This window comes from Amblyraja radiata, chromosome 3, assembly GCF_010909765.2.
Source record: "Amblyraja radiata isolate CabotCenter1 chromosome 3, sAmbRad1.1.pri, whole genome shotgun sequence".
NCBI classification, from domain to species: Eukaryota; Metazoa; Chordata; class Chondrichthyes; order Rajiformes; family Rajidae; genus Amblyraja; species Amblyraja radiata.
Genome location: NC_045958.1, coordinates 76,489,914 through 76,509,892, shown reverse-complemented (window position 1 = coordinate 76,509,892; position 19,979 = coordinate 76,489,914). Strand labels below are relative to the sequence as shown.

Here is a 19,979-nt window from a genome sequence, read left to right as displayed (position 1 = left end):
ATGATTTAAATTGCATCCGTAAAAACAAATAGGATTTAGGGAAGAAATATCAGCATTTGGAACTTGATAGGTAAAAGTATGGTTGCAAACGGTAGAATTAGTAACTGTTTGATTTGATTTGATTTGATTCAATTTATTGTCATTGCACTTTTCAGTGCAACGAAATGGTTTAGCCTGCAGTCATAACATAGAATAAATAACAAACACTCAACACAGTTTAAAGTCCCAAAGTCATTGTCTCTTCCCTCCTTGCTCTCCCTCTGCACTGAGGCAATCCAAGCCTCCGATGTTGTGACCCCGCCGGGTGATGGTAGGTACGTCCCGCGGCTGAATCCGTGCTCCGCAAACGGGCCGGTTCAAACTCCGCGGTCCGGGACAGTCGAAGCTGCCGTCCTCCAATCCAGCGGACGCAGCTGTAGTTGCGGGAGCTCCGGAAAACAGAACTCGAGCTCCCGATGATGTCGTCCACTGGCCCGCGGCCGAGCCTCCGAGGCTCCAAAGTCGGGTCGGAAGTTGGGTCGTCCCAGCAACCACAGCCCCGAAGTCGGCCAGCCTCGCATTGGTAAGTCCTGGCTCTGCCTCCGCAGCCTCGAGGTCGGTCGCAGTTGGAGGCCGCCAGCTCTGCGATAGGCCTCAGCGCAGACGGACACGGAGACGGGGGATACGGCAGGAAAGGTCGCACCCCCCCCCCCCGAAGGAAGAGTCAAAAAACATGTTACACCCACCCCCCCACAAATACACAACTAAATAAACCGAAATAAACTGTAAAAACGGGACAAGAGAAAACAAAAAACAGAAAAGACAAACGGACTGCAGGCGAGCCACTTCCGGATGTGTAAGAGGCCGTAATCGGAGATGCTTAGAGATGCAAGGGTCGTACAGCAGGAAAATGTTAGGATGATAAAGAAGAGAAAGAAAGTAGCCATGGAATGATCATAAACCAGAGTGAGAATATTGTTATTGAGACCTTGTATAACCAGGAGTCAATGTAGATCAATTAGCACAGGGGAGATGTGTAATAGAACAAGTAATGGTCTTCTGGACAACTTCAATCTCAGAGAAGGCAGAATAACATAAAAAGTCATCATGTCATAAGTAGAATTAGGCCATTCGGCCCACCAAGTCTACTCCGCCATTTAATCATGGCTGAGCTATCTCTCCCTCTTAACCCCATTCTGTTGCCTTCTCCCCATATTCAGGGACCTTTAGAGGATTCAAGAGTATGTCAGAATGGTTGTGCCTCGAGGTGGTACAGGGAAGGATGAAGCAGATGAGCTGAGATAAGGCTGGAGTCAGGTGCTATCTCAAAATGTAAGAGAATCTTGATTTTATTTCTAATGTGGCGAACCATGTTACCAATCAGAGCCTCCAGCATTCAGCCATTGAATCCACAGTGTATTAATGTTTGAAGCTCTGGAATTTTTGGATGTATCATCAGGTTCAGGGAGCTGTATCTGTCCATTTGCTCAACCACTGGTCTCCAGTTGGAAATCAGTGATGGGACCCACTGCTGAGATATTGTGGAGGTACACTGAGCTCTCACCTCTGGGGTCCTGGGGACAAACCACATGAGGCTAAGTGGGGGGGGTCAAACATTTCAGTGGTTATGGAGAAGTAAATTAACTTTTAAAATATATTTTGCTTTATTTAATGTTTATAACTATTTCCAAATGCTTTGAGTTAACATGTTCTAATATCAACTGCAATTTTAATTGTGTCAAATTGTCAGACAATTAAAAATTGCAAAAATCCAAAAAGCTTTGATAGATTTGAAAGCGGTTCCTTAAATTTTGCATCATGTCAGTACAGATATTATGGGCCAAAGGGCCTGTTCTAATGCTGTACTCTTCTGTGTACAATGATGAAGGTTAGAATGGAGTACATGCCATACCTGAATATGCAAGTTATTGGCATTTGCAAATGATCCCAGTTGTTTCATTAACCCAGGGGTGCAGGAGATCGCAAATCGGGGAGTCACGATGGGTTTCACCAGAGGATACTAAAAACAGAAAATCAATCAATAAATACCACCGTTTACATACGACCATCATACCGAAACGTGTAAGATCATTCCTATTTTTAAACTAAAATTGGTTATAAAGACACAAAATGGTGGATATAATCAAGAGGATAAACAACATGTGGGGAGAGGAACGGAGATAACTTTTCAGGTTGAAATGGAAATGTGACAGGTTTTAACCAAGTGTGGAGGCTATAACATATAATGGCGAACGGAAGGTCAGTCCTTGATCAAAAGCTATAGTAATGGTGCAAGGTAAAAGCAAGTAGTAACTGAAGAGGGTCCCAGAGCACACATGCAGGTTCCTCAGCCCATCAGGTCTGCACCTATTGACACTAAGTCCATAATACTCTCCCACACTTCCATCATATCCTCAAAGATATGAACACTCATTGACACAATGTTGACAATGTAAAGTGGCCAATTGTGGGTGGCACAGAGGGGCATCTGGTAGAGCTGCTGCCTCTCAGTGCTAGAGTCCCGAGTTTGATCCTGACCTCGGGTGCTGTTTGCGTGGAGTTTGCACATTCTCCCTGTTTCCTCCATGTGCTCCGGTTTCTTCCTCACATCCCAAAGACATTTAACTGGATGGGGCAATGATACAGTTAAAAACATTGCAAAATAGGCTAACTTCAGCTCCCAGGTTATTTAATAAATTAGTGCTTCGGCTGCTCAGAGCTAAAAAATATTGTTAAGAACTATCTGGATGAGATTTAAACGCTGTATTTTGCTAATTTAGCTGTATCAGCCACAAAACCTATTTGAGAAATTGGGTTCTCATCTGTCCAGATAAATTTAAGTTGATACCAACTGAAATTATTGATTATTGGGATTACCTTTAACTCTATTAATCGTCTGAGACTCCGCCCTGAGGTAAGGGATTGGAATTAATTGAAGCCTGTAACCATATAACAATTACAGCACGGAAACAGGCCATCTCGGCCCTACAAGACCGCGCCGAACAATTTTTTTCCCTTAGTCCCACCTGCCTGCACTCATACCATAACCCTCCATTCCCTTCTCATCCATATGCATATCCAATTTATTCTTAAATGATACCAACGAACCTGCCGCCACCACTTCCACTGGAAGCTCATTCCACACCGCTACCACTCTCTGAGTAAAGAAGTTCCCCCTCATGTTACCCCTAAACTTCTGTCCCTTAATTCTGAAGTCATGTCCTCTTGTTTGAATCTTCCCTATTCTCAAAGGGAAAAGCTTGATCACATCAACTCTGTCTATCCCTCTCATCATTTTAAAGACCTCTATCAAGTCCCCCCTTAACCTTCTGCGCTCCAGAGAATAAAGACCTAACTTATTCAACCTATCTCTGTAACTTAGTTGTTGAAACCCAGGCAACATTCTAGTAAATCTCCTCTGTACTCTCTCTATTTTGTTGACATCCTTCCTATAATTGGGCGACCAAAATTGTACACCATACTCCAGATTTGGTCTCACCAATGCCTTGTACAATTTTAACATTACATCCCAGCTTCTATACTCAATGCTCTGATTTATAAAGGCTAGCATACCAAAAGCTTTCTTTACCACCCTATCTATATGAGATTCCACCTTCAAGGAACTATGCACGGTTATTCCCAGATCCCTCTGTTCAACTGTATTCTTCAATTCCCTACCATTTATCATGTACGTCCTATTTTGATTTGTCCTGCCAAGGTGTAACACCTCACATTTATCAGCATTAAACTCCATCTGCCATCTTTCAGCCCATTTTTCCAAATGGCCTAAATCACTCTGTAGACTTTGGAAATCCCCTTTTTTATCCACAACACCCCCTATCTTGGTATCATCTGCATACTTACTAATCCAATTTACCACCCCTTCATCCAGATCATTGATGTACATGACAAACAACAAAGGACCCAACACAGATCCCTGAGGCACCCCACTAGTCACCTGCCTCCAACCCGACAAACAGCCATCCACCATTACCCTCTGGCTTCTCCCATTCAGCCACTGCTGAATCCATCTTGCTATTCCTGCATTTATACCCAACAGTTTAACCTTCTTAACCAACCTTCCATGAGGAACCTTGTCAAAGGCCTTACTAAAGTCCATATAGACAACATCCACTGCTTTACCCTCGTCAATTTCCCTAGTAACCTCTTCAAAAAATTCAAGAAGATTAGTCAAACATGACCTTCCAGGCACAAATCCATGTTGACTGTTCCTAATCAGACCCTGTTTATCCAGATGCTTATATATATTATCTCTAAGTATCTTTTCCATTAATTTGCCCACCACTGAAGTCAAACTAACAGGTCTATAATTGCTAGGTTTACTCTTAGAACCCTTTTTAAACAATGGAACAACATGCGCAGTACGCCAATCCTCGGGGACTATTCCCGTTTCTAATGACATTTGAAATATTTCTGTCATAGCCCCGGCTATTTCTACACTAACTTCCCTCAATGTCCTAGGGAATATCCTGTCAGGACCTGGAGACTTATCCACTTTATATTTTTCAAAAGTGTCAGTACTTCTTTTACTTTGAAACTCATAGTATCCATAACTACTCTACTCGTTTCCCTTACCTCACATAATTCAATATCCTTCTCCTTGGTGAATACCGAAGAAAAGAAATTGTTCAATATCTCCCCCATCTCTTTTGGCTCTGCAGATAGCTGCCCACTCTGTTTCTCCAATGGACCAATTTTATCCCTCGTTATCCTTTTGCTATTAATATAGCTGTAGAAACCCTTTGGATTTACTTTCACCTTACTTGCCAAAGCAACCTCATATCTTCTTTTAGCTTTTCTAATTTCTTTCTTAAGATTCTTTTTACATTCCTTATACTCCACAAGCACCTCATTTACTTCATGCTGCCTATAATTATTGTAGATCTCCCTCTTTTTCCGAACAAGATGTCCAATCTCCCTTGAAAACCGGGGCTCTTTCCAATTTTTACTGTTTCCTTTCAACCGAACAGGAACATTAAGATTCTGTACTCTTAAAATTTCCCCTTTAAATGTCCACCATTTCTCTTCTACATCTTTCCCATAAAACAAAATGTCCCAGTCCACTCCTTTTAAATCATCTCGCATCTCATCAAAGTTAGCCTTTCTCCAATCAAAAATCTCAACCCTAGGTCCAGTTCTGACCTTCTCCATAATTATATTGAAACTAATGGTATTGTGATCACTGGACCCGAAGTGCTCCCCAACGCATACCTCCGCCACCTGTCCAGTCTCATTTCCTAACAGGAGGTCCAGCACTGCCCCTCCTCTAGTAGGTACCTCTATGTATTGCTGCAAAAAACTATCCTGCACACATTTTACAAACTCCAAACCATCCAGCCCATTTACAGAATGTGTTTCCCAGTCTATGTGTGGAAAGTTGAAATCTCCCACAATCACTACCTTGTGCTTACTACTAATATCTGCTATCTCCTTACATATTTGCTCTTCCAATTCTCGTTCCCCATTTAGCGGTCTATAATACACCCCTATAAGTGTTGCTACACCTTTCCCACTTATCAGTTCCACCCAAATACCCTCCCTAGATGAGCCCTCCAATCTATCCTGCCAAAGCACTGCTGTAATATCTTCCCTGACTAGCAATGCAACACCACCACCTCTTGCCCCTCCAATTCTATCACACCTGAAGCAACGAAATCCTGGAATATTTAGTTTCCAATCACAGCCCTCCTGCAACCATGTTTCACTGATCGCCACAACATCATACTTCCAGGTGTCTATCCAGACTCTAAGCTCATCCACCTTTCTTACAATGCTCCTAGCATTAAAATATGCACATTTAAGAAACCCCCCGTCTCTTCTTCTCTGTTTATTTCCTTTTTTTTCTTTCTCCTCTTGTGTCCGAGTGCTTCCCTTTTCTGCTTCCTGCCTCCCATTCTGTCTACTAGCTTTCTCTATTTAAGTCCCTCGCCCCAACCATTCTAGTTTAAAGTCTCCCCAGTGACCTTTGCAAATTTCCCCGCCAGGATGTTGGTCCCCTCGGGTTCAAGTGCAACCCATCCTTTCTGTACAGGTCCCACCTTCCCCAAAAGAAGTCCCAATGATCCAGAAACTTGAATCCCTGCCCTCTGCACCAGTCTTTCAGCCACGCATTTAACCTCCACCTCGCTCCATTCCTACTCTCACTGTCGCGTGGTACAGGCAGTAATCCTGAGATTGTTACCTTTTTGGTCCTTTTCCTTAACTCTCCTCCCAACACCCTAAATCCTCCCTTCAAGGCCTCTTCACTTTTTTTTACCTATGTCATTTGTACCAATATGTACCACGACCTCAGGCTCCTCTCCCTCTGATTTCAGGATCTCTTGGATGCGTTGAGACACGTCCGAGACCTTGGCACCAGGGAGGCAGACCACCATCCTGGTCTCCTGACTGCGTCCACAGAAACGCCTATCCGACCCCCTAACAATAGAGTCCCCAATTACTATTGCCCTCTTCTTTTTTTCCCTACCTTTCGGAGCAACAGGGCCGGTCTCTGTGCTGGAGGCCCGTCCGTTGTTGCTACCCCCGGGTAGGCTGTCATCCTCATCCGTACTCAAACAGGAGTACTTATTTGCAAGGTGTACCGACATTGGAGTACTCCCTCGTTCCTGCCTCTGCCCCTTGCCCTTCCTTAGCGTGACCCACATGTCTCTCTCCTGTGGTTTTGGAGTGACCACCTCCCTATAACTCCCCTCTATGACCTCGTCACTCTCCCTGACCAGACAGAGGTCATCGAGCTGCTGCTCCAGGAACCTAATACGGTCCCTTAGGAGCCCCATCTCTCTGCACCTGGTGCAGATGTGGACGTCTGGAGGGCCATCCACCACCATGACCTCCCACATCTGACATCCAGAACAGTACACTGCTCTGACTGTCATTCTCTCGCCTTACCCTGGATCCGATACCAGTATAATACAATAGAAACTGCTGGGAGAAATCAGCAGGTATCTGACACAAACAGCTGCTCCCTCTTGCCCTTTAAACTGCACCTGAGGTTGCACCCAATCAGCTGCTTCCTCTAGTCTGCTTCCACCAATCAGCGGCTTCCACCAGAAACCCTTCCTATGGAGTGTGGAACGTTACGGGATTTGGTAAAAGCCCTGACCCTCCTCCGCTGTCTCCAACGGTCCCGGGCCTCCGTGAAAACAAGCCCCGTGCCCGATTTAAGTACTCACCGCCCTGACCCTCCTCCGCTGTCTCCAACAGTCCTGGGCCTCTGTGAAAACAAGCCCCGCGCCCGATTTAAGTACTCACCGCCCTGACCCTCCTCCACTGTCTCCAACGGTCCCGGGCCTCTGTGAAAACAAGCCCCGTGCCCGATTTAAGTACTCACCGCCCTGACCCTCCTCCGCTGTCTCTAACGGTCCCGGGCCTCAACAAACCTTATCAAACAGCCTTCTGTTCATCAAGTGTAATTGACTATTTATATTGGCTTACAGCTGTGCTATTTGGGCCTATGCACAATCAGAACTATACAGCATGCAAAAGTAGTAAGCACTCAAGTACCATGTGGTCATTGTTACCAGCTCTATGCTATTCCCATCTGAAACAACCATAATTAACATGGTGGACGAACAGTATTCAGCATCTTTCCACTAAATCAGTAAATTTTCAGTTAAATTACAAACTGATGCTATTGCTCAGGATGGGAAATTGCTCATGCCATCTAGTTACAGAGGTGGATGGGAGAGTTACCAATTCTTCAGTTATATGGTATCAACTACCTATAGACACTGGGTGCATTCTGTGGATTAAAGGTTTATGCGAATATGCCTAATCTGCATGCTCTAGTCCAAGTTGATACACTTCGGTGGTAGTGAATGTTATTCACATGGGTGCAAACAAGTCAAAATATCTGGTGATAGTTTACCCAAACCACATTACGGTACACAATATGGGTGTTGGATCACAAGGTATTAAAATACATTGTGAACATTAAAGACCAAGATGCTTGCATCCAGGCTCAATCACCAGTGGGGAAAAAAAATAAATAATTTTAAATGTGGCCTATCAGTAGCGATGGTTACATTCTAGCTACACTAAGGAGAAATGTTCTTTTATGTCTTCCTCCATTTCTGCCTCATCAGACGGGTTTGCAAAATTCAGCAAGTTCCCGCCTCAGGCATTTTCGTAGTGCCTGCCGGGCTTAGCCAGCCATGGTTCCCACTGATGTGGGGAATGATAGAACCTTATGTGGTTATTTCTAGACACAAAAGTGCTGGTTTAGCCGTGACGCGGGAAACCATCCTCAGCATGATATAATCAATTCATTGACTTACAGAGACTGAGAAGACCGTTCCTGCGGCTCGGGTTGTTAAACCAACCATGAACGTGCTCGCTGCAGATCGCAGGGATAACACCAAAAAATAACAATATTTCCTCATAAGGAGATGGGAGGTGTTTGTTTTATGATATTACATAATTTGGCACGGATGACTGACGTCTTGTAGTTCAGGCTCATATGAGGACTTGACAATCATTATGTTTAAAGTGCCATCTGCTATGCCTAAAGTGCTTTTCATCATACTGGCTTGGAGGAGAAGAATCCACTCTGTCGGGTATCACCCTCTGAGTTCTAGATTATGAAGGATATCTGCAACTTGAAAACTCCCAGGCCGAGGGACGCAGAGATATGGGGTGTTAACATTGTGCTACGTCGCTTCGCTGAAGGGATCCAGCTACATCCCTGTCCTTGGGCTAACTCACTTATAAGTGGTTATGCTCATAGCCCTGCATGCAGCACAACGGGTCCAGTCATTGCATAAACGTTGACTGGCCAGGAAGATTATATCTGCAGGCTGAATAACACTTATGTTATGACTTAGTCAAGCAGAATAGACCAGGGGCACCAGGTCTCAAACTAGATGTTCACATATCCCATGAACCTTCGATTGTGTATGGTCACACATCTACACCAGCATGTTAGATCACTAGAGCCTAGAGACTCTGAACTAGCAATATTGTTAGTTACATCTAGCCTCAAAAGAAGGTATCACTACAAACCATCTTCAGGTGGTTATGGGTCTGGTTTACACAGGAGTAAATACTGACATTTCAAGTCACTCCACCAAGGCTGCAACAACCTCAGCAGCAGGGTTATGGAAGTTAGCGGGACCACATCCTAGCGGTTGCAGGATGGTCGATCTAGCAATGTTCCACACATTTAGTACTAACCCATTGCCAGATCGGGGGTATTTACAAACTCTATGTTAAGTTCTGTTCATAGTTCCTCCCGGGTGAGGGAGGTTACTATTGTCATTATTCATGTCTGAATACGATAACATACTTCCTCCCCTGGTCAACTAAGGCAGTGAGTGAAGCATGGACTCGTTCCACGGCATGAAATCACAGATCTTTAAAATCTTCACGAAGTCACTCACGTGACTCCGAAGTAAAATAGTAAGATTAAACGAGAATTTACCAGTTTGAAGTTTGATCTTTATTTTATGAGGAGTTACATCGAGGGATTACGTGCCCTCCACGCCCACCCTCTATCATAAAGGTCAACTGGTATTCTAGTTCTTCTTATCTTACTATGTTTATTTCATCTACTGTTGTCTGTGATTTCACACCGCTGCTTTGAAGAATGTCGCGCATGCGTGCTGGCGGGGTCTTCACGTAATCCCTCGACGTAACTCCTCATAAAATAAAGATCAAACTTCAAACTGGTAAGTTCTCGTTTAATCTTACTATTGTACCAGTGACTCACTGCTGTCATGCATTTGACCAAAAAAATCGTAATTGCCCTTGAGTTGGTGGTGGTGAGGTGCCTTGTTGAACTGCTGCAATCCCTCACATGTGGGTGAGGGAGTTCCAAGATTTGACCCAGTGACAATGAAGGAATGGCAATATATTTCCATATCAAGATGGTGGGTCCTCAAGTGATATACTATGGGAGGGACAAAGCGGATTTCTCTGAGAGAATCCGAATCAAAGAAGAGAATCCCTGATGAAGTTGAGCCAGGATACCTACTGTGGCAGCTTTTTAACCTGCAGTTAATGATTGGATTAAGCTACTTTGTACGTATGTGCAATGTGTTCTTAATGGTAAGCCAGTGAGACATGACCAGCAGGCCAGACAATATAAAAAGAAAGGAAAAGGAAACAGGAAGAAAGAAAATGAGCCAAAATCTCTTTCCTACCTTCCGTTTGACCAGTTCAGCAACAAATCTGTGAAGGATAATAAAAATTCAATAGCTGCATCACATTGTTTTGACTTATGCAAGTTATACATTAAATATTCTCTCAAACACTTGGACAAAGCAAGGATAGGCATCCCCTGGCCTTATCTCCACCCCCCCACTCCCAATTTTGTCATTCAACAAATCATCCCACATATTTTCCGTTAGCTTTAATGAGATTCCACTTCTACAGATACCTTCCCCTTCCCTCCCTTTCAGAATTCTGAAGGGACTGTTCCTTTTGTGATTCCCTGGCCTATTATTCTATCTCCAACAATTACTCTCCTTCTCACAACACTTTCCCAACCAAATCTCGACCAATTACCCCCCAGTTTCACAACAATTCCCAAGTAACTGTGCAGATGTAGCTCTTTAACCTCAGGTCTTCCCATCATCCAAGAATTCAAAGACTCCTCCTGGGTGCAACTAAACTTGCAAAGGCTTGCAAAGCACCTGTGTTTTCAGTTGCCTATTACTTCAATTCCTCTTCTCACTTCCACTCTGACCTATCCAACTGTGGACTTGTGCACAGTTTAGTTTAGTTTACTTTATTTTACTTTAGACATACAACGAGGAAACAGGCCCTACGGCCCACTGAGTCCACACTGACCAGCGATCACCGCACACTAATACTATATTACACGCACTAGGGACAATTTACAAGCGAATTAGCCTACAAACCTGTACGTCTTTGGAGTGTGGGAATTCCCTGTGAAAACCAAAGCAGGTCACGGGGAGAACGTGCAAACTCCCCACAGACAGCACTTGTAGTCAAGATCAAACCCGGGTCTATGGCGCTGTACGGCAGCAACTCTACCACTGCCCCACCATGACACCCGTTGTAACAAGGACCAATGCAAGCTTGAGAGACAGCAGTTCATTTTGAATTTGGACATGTTTCAGCCTTTGGGACTCAATAGTGAATTCAACAATTAAAAAAAAAATTCCATTAGTATCAGAACTGACCCGTTCAGCCATTAGGTCATCTCTCTCTAGCATTACCTCAGTTTCTCTCTCTTCACAAACGGTGCTAGATCTAGTGAGTATTTTGCTTCTACATGGTTTCGCATCTCAGCAGCTGCTGTGATCTACATTTCACAGCTTTTACATTCCCTTTGTTTTCTCTCCAACACGGACTTCTTGCATTCATCTCTTAACCAGAAGACTCGATAAACATCAACCCTGGTCTCATTCTATCAGAGGCACAGTAAGACGCCAATAGTCGGCCATCCAATGAATCAGAAATCACGATGGTTCAGAATTTCACAAGTGTAATGTTTCTTCACTTGCTTCCCCCTCACTGGAGCTCTGGTTCCTGTGCTTCCTTCTCACTCACTGTCTTGATTCCTGCACTCCGTTATAATACGGTGTAAACATGTCAATTTAAAGCGTATTATGGTATAAATAGAAAAAATATCCAATATTCTGTCACCACTGAATTATGAGAGTTATTTAATCTCTTTTTCCTCTCTATTCCACTCCCACCCTCTTTGCAACATGGAAACAGTTTTTTCACGTTGCCAGTTACAATACAATACGATAGAACTTTATTTATCCCAAGAGGGAAATTGATCTGCCAACAGTCATAAAAAACACAAAATACATGAAACATGAAATTAAAGTGACGAGCGGAAAGCATTTGGATGTGCAAAGATTGGGGGGGGGGGGGGGGGGGGGTCAGTCTCAGTCTATCCCATGACAGAAGGGGGAGGAGTTGTAAAGATTGATAACCACAGGGAAGAAGGATCTCCTGTGGCGTTCTGTCCTTCATCTTGGTGGAACCAAGTTCTGATGAAGGGTCTTCAACCTTGATTCGATTATTCATTCCACAGATGCTGTCAACATGCTGAGTATTTTCAGTTTTATTTCAGATTTTCTGCATTGCAGTTTAAAAACAAACCTACACGTTGGATTTTCTCAAGAAAAAAGGGATATGGTACCATTATGTTTGAAAAATATTACACTACTAGGAGCCAGAAATAACTTCAAATCTTTTCTCCATGGAGGCAAAATAGTGCAGATACAGAAACAATGAACTGCAGATGCTGGTTTACAAAGAAGGACACTAAGTGCTGGAATAATTCAGCATGTCAGGCAGCATTCCTGGAGAACATGGAAAATTTGGTCTCCTTTTGGATCGGGATCCATCTTCAGGCTGGAATGGAAATACAGAGATTCCCTAAAATCATTTTAGGGATTTAGAAGTTTGACTATGTGACTGTATCACAAGTAATCCTATATGAATGGAAGATCTATCATTCATAAATCCCCTCTAAAACCAAAATTATTTTCTCTCCACAGATGCTGACTGACTTGCTCAATTTTCCCAACATTGCCTGTTTCTATTTCCTAACTCTGCGAGTTTCTTTTTCAAACATCTCAGCCCTGTTCCTTGAAACTGACCACATTGTCCAAGCACTTATTCCACTGACTATATGCCAATAGTTAGGTTGACAGGGTTCTTAGTTCTCAATTTTGAAGGTTTGGAGTTCAGTTCCTGTTCAGGAAACCCAAGCACAAACATTGAAGATGACATTACGGTGCTGAGAGAACAAACGTAACAAAGAAAGGAGACATTCCAAAGACGTACAGGTTTATAGGTTAATTGGCTTCTGTAAATTGTGTGTAGGATAGAACTAGAGTGAGGGTGATTGTTGCTCGGCCCGGACTCGATGGGCCGAAAGGCCCGTTTCCATGTTGTGTCTCTAAAACTAAAACTAAAAGGAAACTTGGCCATTTGGCCTCTTTTGCCTGCTCTACCATTCCATAAGAGCGTGGTTGACAATGTATCTCCCTGTCACTTTCCTGTACTTATCCGATATCTCTTAATAATATCTGAAAATATGTTGATCTTGGTCTTGGACATGGCTCAATAACTGAGCCTCCACAATCTTGTAAATAGTGGATTCCAATTAATCACCAGCATCGGGGTGAAGAATTTCACTTTTATTTTTGTCCTGTATGATTACTTCAATTCCTGATTCTATGTAAATATCAACCCCATATCTACCTTGCCAAGCCCTGTAAGAATTTTGCATGTTTGAAAGAGTCACCTCTCACCTTCAAGAGAATGTGGAGGGAGTCTGCATTAGTGCTTAAATTGATCATGAACCATCCAAAATACCAATCAGATGAAACATCTTTCCTTCCTTGGTTAGGGCACCAGACCTGTACATACTATTCTGATGTAGTCTAACCAAGGGCTTTGTATTTGGAACAAGACCTCTCTACTCCTGTATTCATATCCTCTCAAAATAAAGGCAAACAGATCATAGACCTTCCAAAATGTGTACTGAGCCATATATTAATTTTCTGTGATTCGTATACAAGGACACTAAGGAGTCTCTGCATATCAACATTTTTTAATATTTCACCATTTAAGAACTCTTTTTACTTTTAGATTTTTCTTACTAAGGTGGATGACATTACACTTTTCTATGCCGTTTCCCACATACCATGTTCTTGCCCTTTCACTTATTCGACCAAAGCTTCTCTGCATCTTCCTCACAGCCCACACTCACACTGAATTTTGTATCATTGATAAACTTGGATATATTTAACTTGGTCTCCTCATCCAAATCATTAATATAGAGTGCACTGTAGCGCACCTACATCAATAACTGTGGCACCCCAAGGGACACAGCCTCCCGATCTGAAAATAATCAACTTATTCCACCCTTGTTTTCTGAGAATTAGTCAATTTTGACCTTTAATTTATCACCTTTAATTTCCATGACAATCTTCCGTGTACGAAGTTACAACTTTCTTATTAATCATTTTCAGTAATCTTATTACCACTGAAGTCCAGCCGACTATGGTCTCCTACTTTCTCACTCAATCCATTCTTATTGAGCGGGGTTACATTGGCTGAATTCAGAATTGTTTTAGAACAATGGAATTGTGGAAAATGACAATCATCCACCATCTCCACATCCACTTCCTTTGAAATCCTGGAATGCAACTTCTCAGCACCTGATTTAACAGTTTGCAGTCCATTAATTTCTCATTGACAAGTCAGTTCGACAAATCTGAAATTGTTTGACCTTCTCATCAATCAATCAATCAGTTTTATTCGTCACTTGCACATAAAGTGCAAGTGAAATGAATTTGCCAGCAGCGGTACAATGAAAAAGAACACACAAAAACACAATAAAAATGTAACACAAACATCCACCACAGCATTCATCACTGTGGTGGAAGGCACATAATTTGGCCAGTCCTCCTCCATTTTCCCCCGTGGTCGGGACCTCAACCCTCCGCAGCCGCCACTGCGGGCGTCCAGATGAGTAGACAAGGTAAAGTCCACGTAAGTCCTGAATCGGTGACTCCCCACTGGAGACCGCGGCTTCAGGTTGGTGTAGGCCGCAGGCCAGCGGTCGAAGATCTAAAGTCCCCGCCGCGCCGCAGCCGGAAGCACCACAGACCGCAGGGCCGGTGGTTGAAGCTCCCCTCCAGGGATCCCCTTGAGGGACCCCGCTCCGGACGGTAGAAGTTGGCCGCGGGTCCGCGGTCGGAGCTCTTCTCCTCCGGAGTCCCCAACGAGGGATCCCAGGCCCAGAATATTGCGCTGGCTGGAGCTCTGCAGACTGCGGCTTCAGGCTGCCGCGGTCTGGCGAACCCCGACGAGGGCTCGCCCGCTCCGCGACGAGAAACCACGCTGCGCCCGCAGCTGAAGCCCCGGGCCAGTCTCCGGGAAAGGCTGCACCGATCCTCAATGTTAGGTCACGGGGGAGGCGACATGGAAAAAGTCGCCTCATCCATGGAGGAGGCGCCAGAAGCGGTTTCCCTCTTACCCCCCCACACCACCCCCCACACAAGACACGCAGATAAACATTAAAAACATACATTAAAACACACTGAAAATACAAAAAAAGTAGAAAAAACTAACACGCTGCTGGCAGGGCTGCCGGCTTGCAGCGCCCCCACAGACCTAGATTGACCCTAGACTGGTGGACCTCCACTTTTACCTGTTATTCTGTGAAGATGGACTCAAAATATGCGATTTTATTACAGTTTCCTTAATCCACGGTACGATTTCTTCTGTCTCAGCCTCTGAGGAACACTCATTAACTTTTCTCATCTTTTCCTTGCCATGCTCTGATCAACTTGGTCTCGTTCCAAGGAGAATTGTGTAAACATGGTTTTGAGTTAAAGTGTGTAGAAAGTAATTAACTAAGCCGGCACTGCAACAAGAATCAACCATGAAACTGAGGTTAAACCTCATGGCCTGGCGTGGTCTTCAGAATTGTTGTTATTTTGTCAGTGAGTGCCGGGCAGGGTCTTTTTGAAACTTGTCATGCTCAACAAACTAGAGAAACTCAGAAGCAGCACATTACCTTTCCGTCTCCTTCACTGACTCAGATGTTGTTTCTCTGTACTCAGTACAAACGTCATTCATGTCCATGCAAACTTTACCAACAAAAGCTCGCTGGCCAAATTTATCTGTATCAAAGAAAAATAAAAGTACTAGTTATTCAAGGTTTGTAGATGGCAGAAATGACAATGCCTTCTTTTTGTTACTGCAGCTCAATGGCGTCATTACTGTTACAGTGATGAGGATATCAGAAAGAACTCGACTTTCAGCCTTAGCTCAATGATTGGTGATGTTATGAATAGAGATAGGTGTTACTGACCACTTGGGCTCCATTGATCAATATACTTACAGGTATAATTCCAGGAAAAGAAAACTAATGGAAAGCACAGAGAACAGAGCCTCTTTGGAAGCTGACGTTCAAACCTTTCCCCAGGATCCTTATCCTTTGAAATGACAAGCTGTGGCCCTCCCACCTTGCTAACCTTTTGGGCAAAGTGGAAGTTGGAGAGAGGGGGGTGCAGAGAATAACAAACCCTCATGCGCAAGCCACATGAGTGGTAACACTGCCTAATGTGTGTGTGTGTGTGTGTGTGTGTGTGTGTGTGTGTGTGTGTGTGTGAGTGTGTGTGTGTGTGTGTGTGTGTGTGTGTGTGTGTGTGTGTGTGTGTGTGTGTGAGAGTGTGTGTGTGTGAGTGTGAGAGTGTGTGAGTGTGTGTGTGAGTGTGAGTGTGTGTGTGTGTGTGTGTGTGTGAGTGTGTGTGAGTGTGTGTGTGTGTGTGAGAGCGTGTGTGTGTGTGTGAGAGCGTGTGTGTGTGTGAGTGTGTGTGTGTGTGTGTGTGTGTGTGTGTGTGTGTGTGTGTGTGTGTGTGTGTGTGTGTGTGTGTGTGTGTGTGTGTGTGTGTGTTTGTGTGCGCGCACATGTGTGTGAATAAAGCTGCATTTGCTCTGGGATCCAACTAATCCATTTGTTTGCAGTGAAAGTATAAAGCACCTGGGTAAAACACACTTAAGGCATACTGGTTGCTCAGTGAGTGTAGGAGCCACACAACACTTTTCCAATTACCCACTCCCCCTCCCATTTTTCTGGGTCTAGATCCCCTCTCAGACCCCCTTCTTATGACCAACGTCATCCTATCTCTATCTCCGCCACCCACTCCTCCAAATTCCACCTCACCCAGGACTGATATCTGAGTGTGGGTGCTTGTCTAAGTTGTTGGGCAGGGTTTAAACTTGAATAGCAGGGGAATAGGAACCTAAGCAGCGTGCAAAGGAGAAAGAAACAAGGATAGAAGTAAAAGAAAGACAGTTGAATGCAAAAATAGAAGGCTAAGAAATCAAGGGCAATAGGCAAATAGGGCCATAGTACAAAAATGTAAGATGATTATTTTATCTTAACGACACTTTCTCTGTAGTTGTAAATTCTGAACTTCATGTATTTTCTGCTTTGCACTACCTGATGTATTTATGTCTGGCATGATCTTTCCCAAGAGCACAAAGGTTTTGCACTGTATCTCATTACACGTGACAATACTGAAACACTGCTAATAAAAATGGCAAATTGCAAGACTAAATCCCTTGTATATTGCAATGAGGTAGGGAAGCTAATGGCACAAACAGAGGTGAAGGGAAATGATCTGATAACCATGAGGGAGACAAGGATGCAAGGGATCAAAGCTAGGAACTTGATACAGAACCTACAGGAGGACATTAAGGTAGGAAAAGATAATGGACAGCACTAGTTAGGGATGAAATAAATCCAGGTATGAAAGTGACCAAAGGACAGGATATGCTGAGTCACTTTGGTGGGGATAAAATATAGCAAAGAAAAGAAAACTAATTGGAAGAGTAGACAGATTTAAATTGTGTAAATCAACAAATGTAAAAAAAGGAGTGCAATAATTATGTGAGACTTTTATCTTCAATATAAATTGGGTTAAGCGAGTTAAAGAGCTGAGGTATGAGAACAAATTTATCGACAGCATTCGGGAAAGTTTCTTCGAATAATTTGTATTGAGCCAACTAAGGTAAAGGTTAACTTAGATCAAGTAATGAGTAACGAGACAGGTTTAATGACCGGACAGTGAAAGTTTCTCCAGGAATGTAGTGATCATAGCACGTTAGAATTTACTACTCTTTTTGAGGTAAGATACTTGGATTGAAAACAAATACAACATAGAACAATACACAGAAGAATAGGCCCTTCGGCCCACAATGTCTATGCCAAACATGAGGCCAAGCCCATCACTTACCTACCTGAACGTAATCCACTTCCCTTCATTCCCAGCATATCCGTATGCCTATTCAAAAGACTTTAAATGCCACTAATGTATCAGCTTCAACCAGCTCCCCAAACAATGCCTTCCAGGCACTCACCACCCTCGGTGTAAAAAATTTGCCCCGTGCATCTCCTTTAAACTTTGCCCCTGTCACCTTAAAGTAAGTAAGTAAGTTTATTGGCCAAGTATTCACATACAAGGAATTTGCCTTGGTGCTCCGCCCACGTAACAACATGACATACAGTGACAATTACGAATGACTCCGAAAACACTAAACATTAATAATAATTAAACATTAATGATAAAACACCATTGATCAAGCATGTGAACCAACAAAATACCAGATCAAAGGGAGGCTACAGATTTTTGGCTGTTGAGTAGAGTTACTACTCGTGGATAAAAACTGTTTTTATGTCTGGCTGTGGCAACCTTCCAGAGGGAAGTGATTCAAAGAGTTTGTGGGCAGGGTGAGAGGGGTCAGAGATGATCTTACCCGCTCGTTTCCTGGCCCTTGCACTGTACAGTTCATCAATGGAGGGAAGGTTGCAGTCAATAACCTTCTCTAAAGCTATGCTCTCCAGCATTAGACGTTTCCACCCGTGGGAAAAGATTCTGATAATCTACCCTCTCTATGGTCTCCCCACAACCTTTGGCATCCAAACAATCTAAATCTGTCCGACCCCTCCTGTAGCTATTACCCCCTGATCCAGGCATAATTCTGGTAAACCTCCTCTGCAATCTTTCCAAAATCTCTGCATCCTTCCTGTAATGGGATGACCAGAACTGCACACAATACTCCAAGTGCAGCCTAACCAAAGACCTGTAAAGATGCATCTTGGCCTCTTCAATCTAAATACATGGAATTTCAAAGGAATGAGAATTTCTTGTTAAACTAGAATGGGCAAATAGATTAGTAGGAAAGATGTGAGCACGTGGTTGCAGACATTTTAGAGAAGTAATTCATGATGCTCATTAAACATATATCCCAGTGAGAGGGGAATGAGCCAACTATAGTACCATAGAAGTTAAAGACCGTATTAAGTTGAAAAATTAAGTGGAGCTCTGCAGGGATGTGCAGACACCGAGTTTGCTAGAGTTACAGACTGTGAGCAGGACTATCAAGGTTTACAACGGGATATAGATCAGCTGCAGAAATGAGTGGAGAAATGGAAGATGGGGTTTAATCCAAGCAAGTGTGAGCTGTTGCACTTTGGAAGGTAGTTGAATGTAAGGGGAAAGTATACAGTTAATGGCAAGATTCGTAAATCATTAATGTATCTTGGGGTCCAAGTCCAGCGCACCCTGCAAGTGAAACACAAATTGGCAGAGTAGGTAAAAAGGAAAGATGTTATATTGCTTCATGGGTTTGTGCATTGAATATTCTGTAAGAGCCAGGAAGTTATGATGCACTTTGTCGGACTTTGGTTCGGCTGCATTTGGAGTACTGTGTGCAGTTCTGGTTGCTCCATTACAGGAAGGGTGTGGAAGCTTTGGAGAGGGCGCAGAGGAGATTTACTGGATTAACTAGAGGAGGTAATGTTGCTGGATTAAAGAGTTTTAGCTAGATGGAGAAGTTGGGCAGACTTGGATTGCTTCCTCTGGAATGCCTGGAAGTTGAGGGGAGACCTGATGAATATATAAAATGATGACAGGCATAGATATGGCAGACTGCCAGAACCTTTTTCCCCAGGGTGGAAATGTCAAAGTCTAGAGGGCATTGCTTTAAGATGTAAGGGGAAACGGTTAAAGGAGATGTACAGAGGATAGTGGGTACAGCCAGGAGTGGTAGAGGTGGAAGATACACTAGTGGCACATAAGAGGTTTTTAGACAGGCACATGGATATGCAGGGAATGGAAGGATATAGGTCATGGGCAGGTACATGAGCTGAGATCATCTTGGCATCACATTCGGCAAGAACACTGTGGGTCAAAGGGCCTTTTCCTGTGCTGCACTTTTCTATGTAGAAGAAGGAACTGCAGATACTGGTTTACACGGAAGATAGCGCCATCTCTGGGGAAAGGGAATAGGTGGCGTTTTGGGTTTAGACCCTTCATCAGACAAAATAGATGACGTTTCGGGTCCAGACCCAAACATCGCTTATTCCTGTTCTCCGGAGATGCTGCCAGACCCGATGTTACTCCAGCATTTTGTGTCTATCTATACTTTTCTATGTTCTGAAAATGAACTGTCCTCAACTCTGCTTTTCACAT

General features: G+C 43.6%; 1 protein-coding gene and 1 long non-coding RNA gene across 3 annotated transcripts in view; one reads left to right on the top strand and one right to left on the bottom strand.

Moving 5' to 3' along the window:
* gda (guanine deaminase) overlaps positions 1 to 19,979 on the bottom strand; it is a 67,854-nt gene that overhangs the window by 22,948 nt on the left and 24,927 nt on the right. For both annotated transcript variants that reach the window (XM_033018136.1, XM_033018137.1), the window contains exons 5-7: positions 15,515 to 15,620; positions 10,140 to 10,167; positions 1,892 to 1,999 (exon numbers count right to left, since the gene is read on the bottom strand). In XM_033018136.1, coding sequence (XP_032874027.1) covers positions 1,892 to 1,999; positions 10,140 to 10,167; positions 15,515 to 15,620 — 242 coding nt within the window. The remainder of the gene's footprint in view (positions 1 to 1,891; positions 2,000 to 10,139; positions 10,168 to 15,514; positions 15,621 to 19,979) is intronic.
* On the top strand, positions 992 to 19,755 carry LOC116971180. Its single transcript, XR_004411429.1, has 3 exons — positions 992 to 1,095; positions 8,395 to 8,400; positions 19,734 to 19,755. It is a non-coding gene; the product is annotated as an uncharacterized LOC116971180 (long non-coding RNA).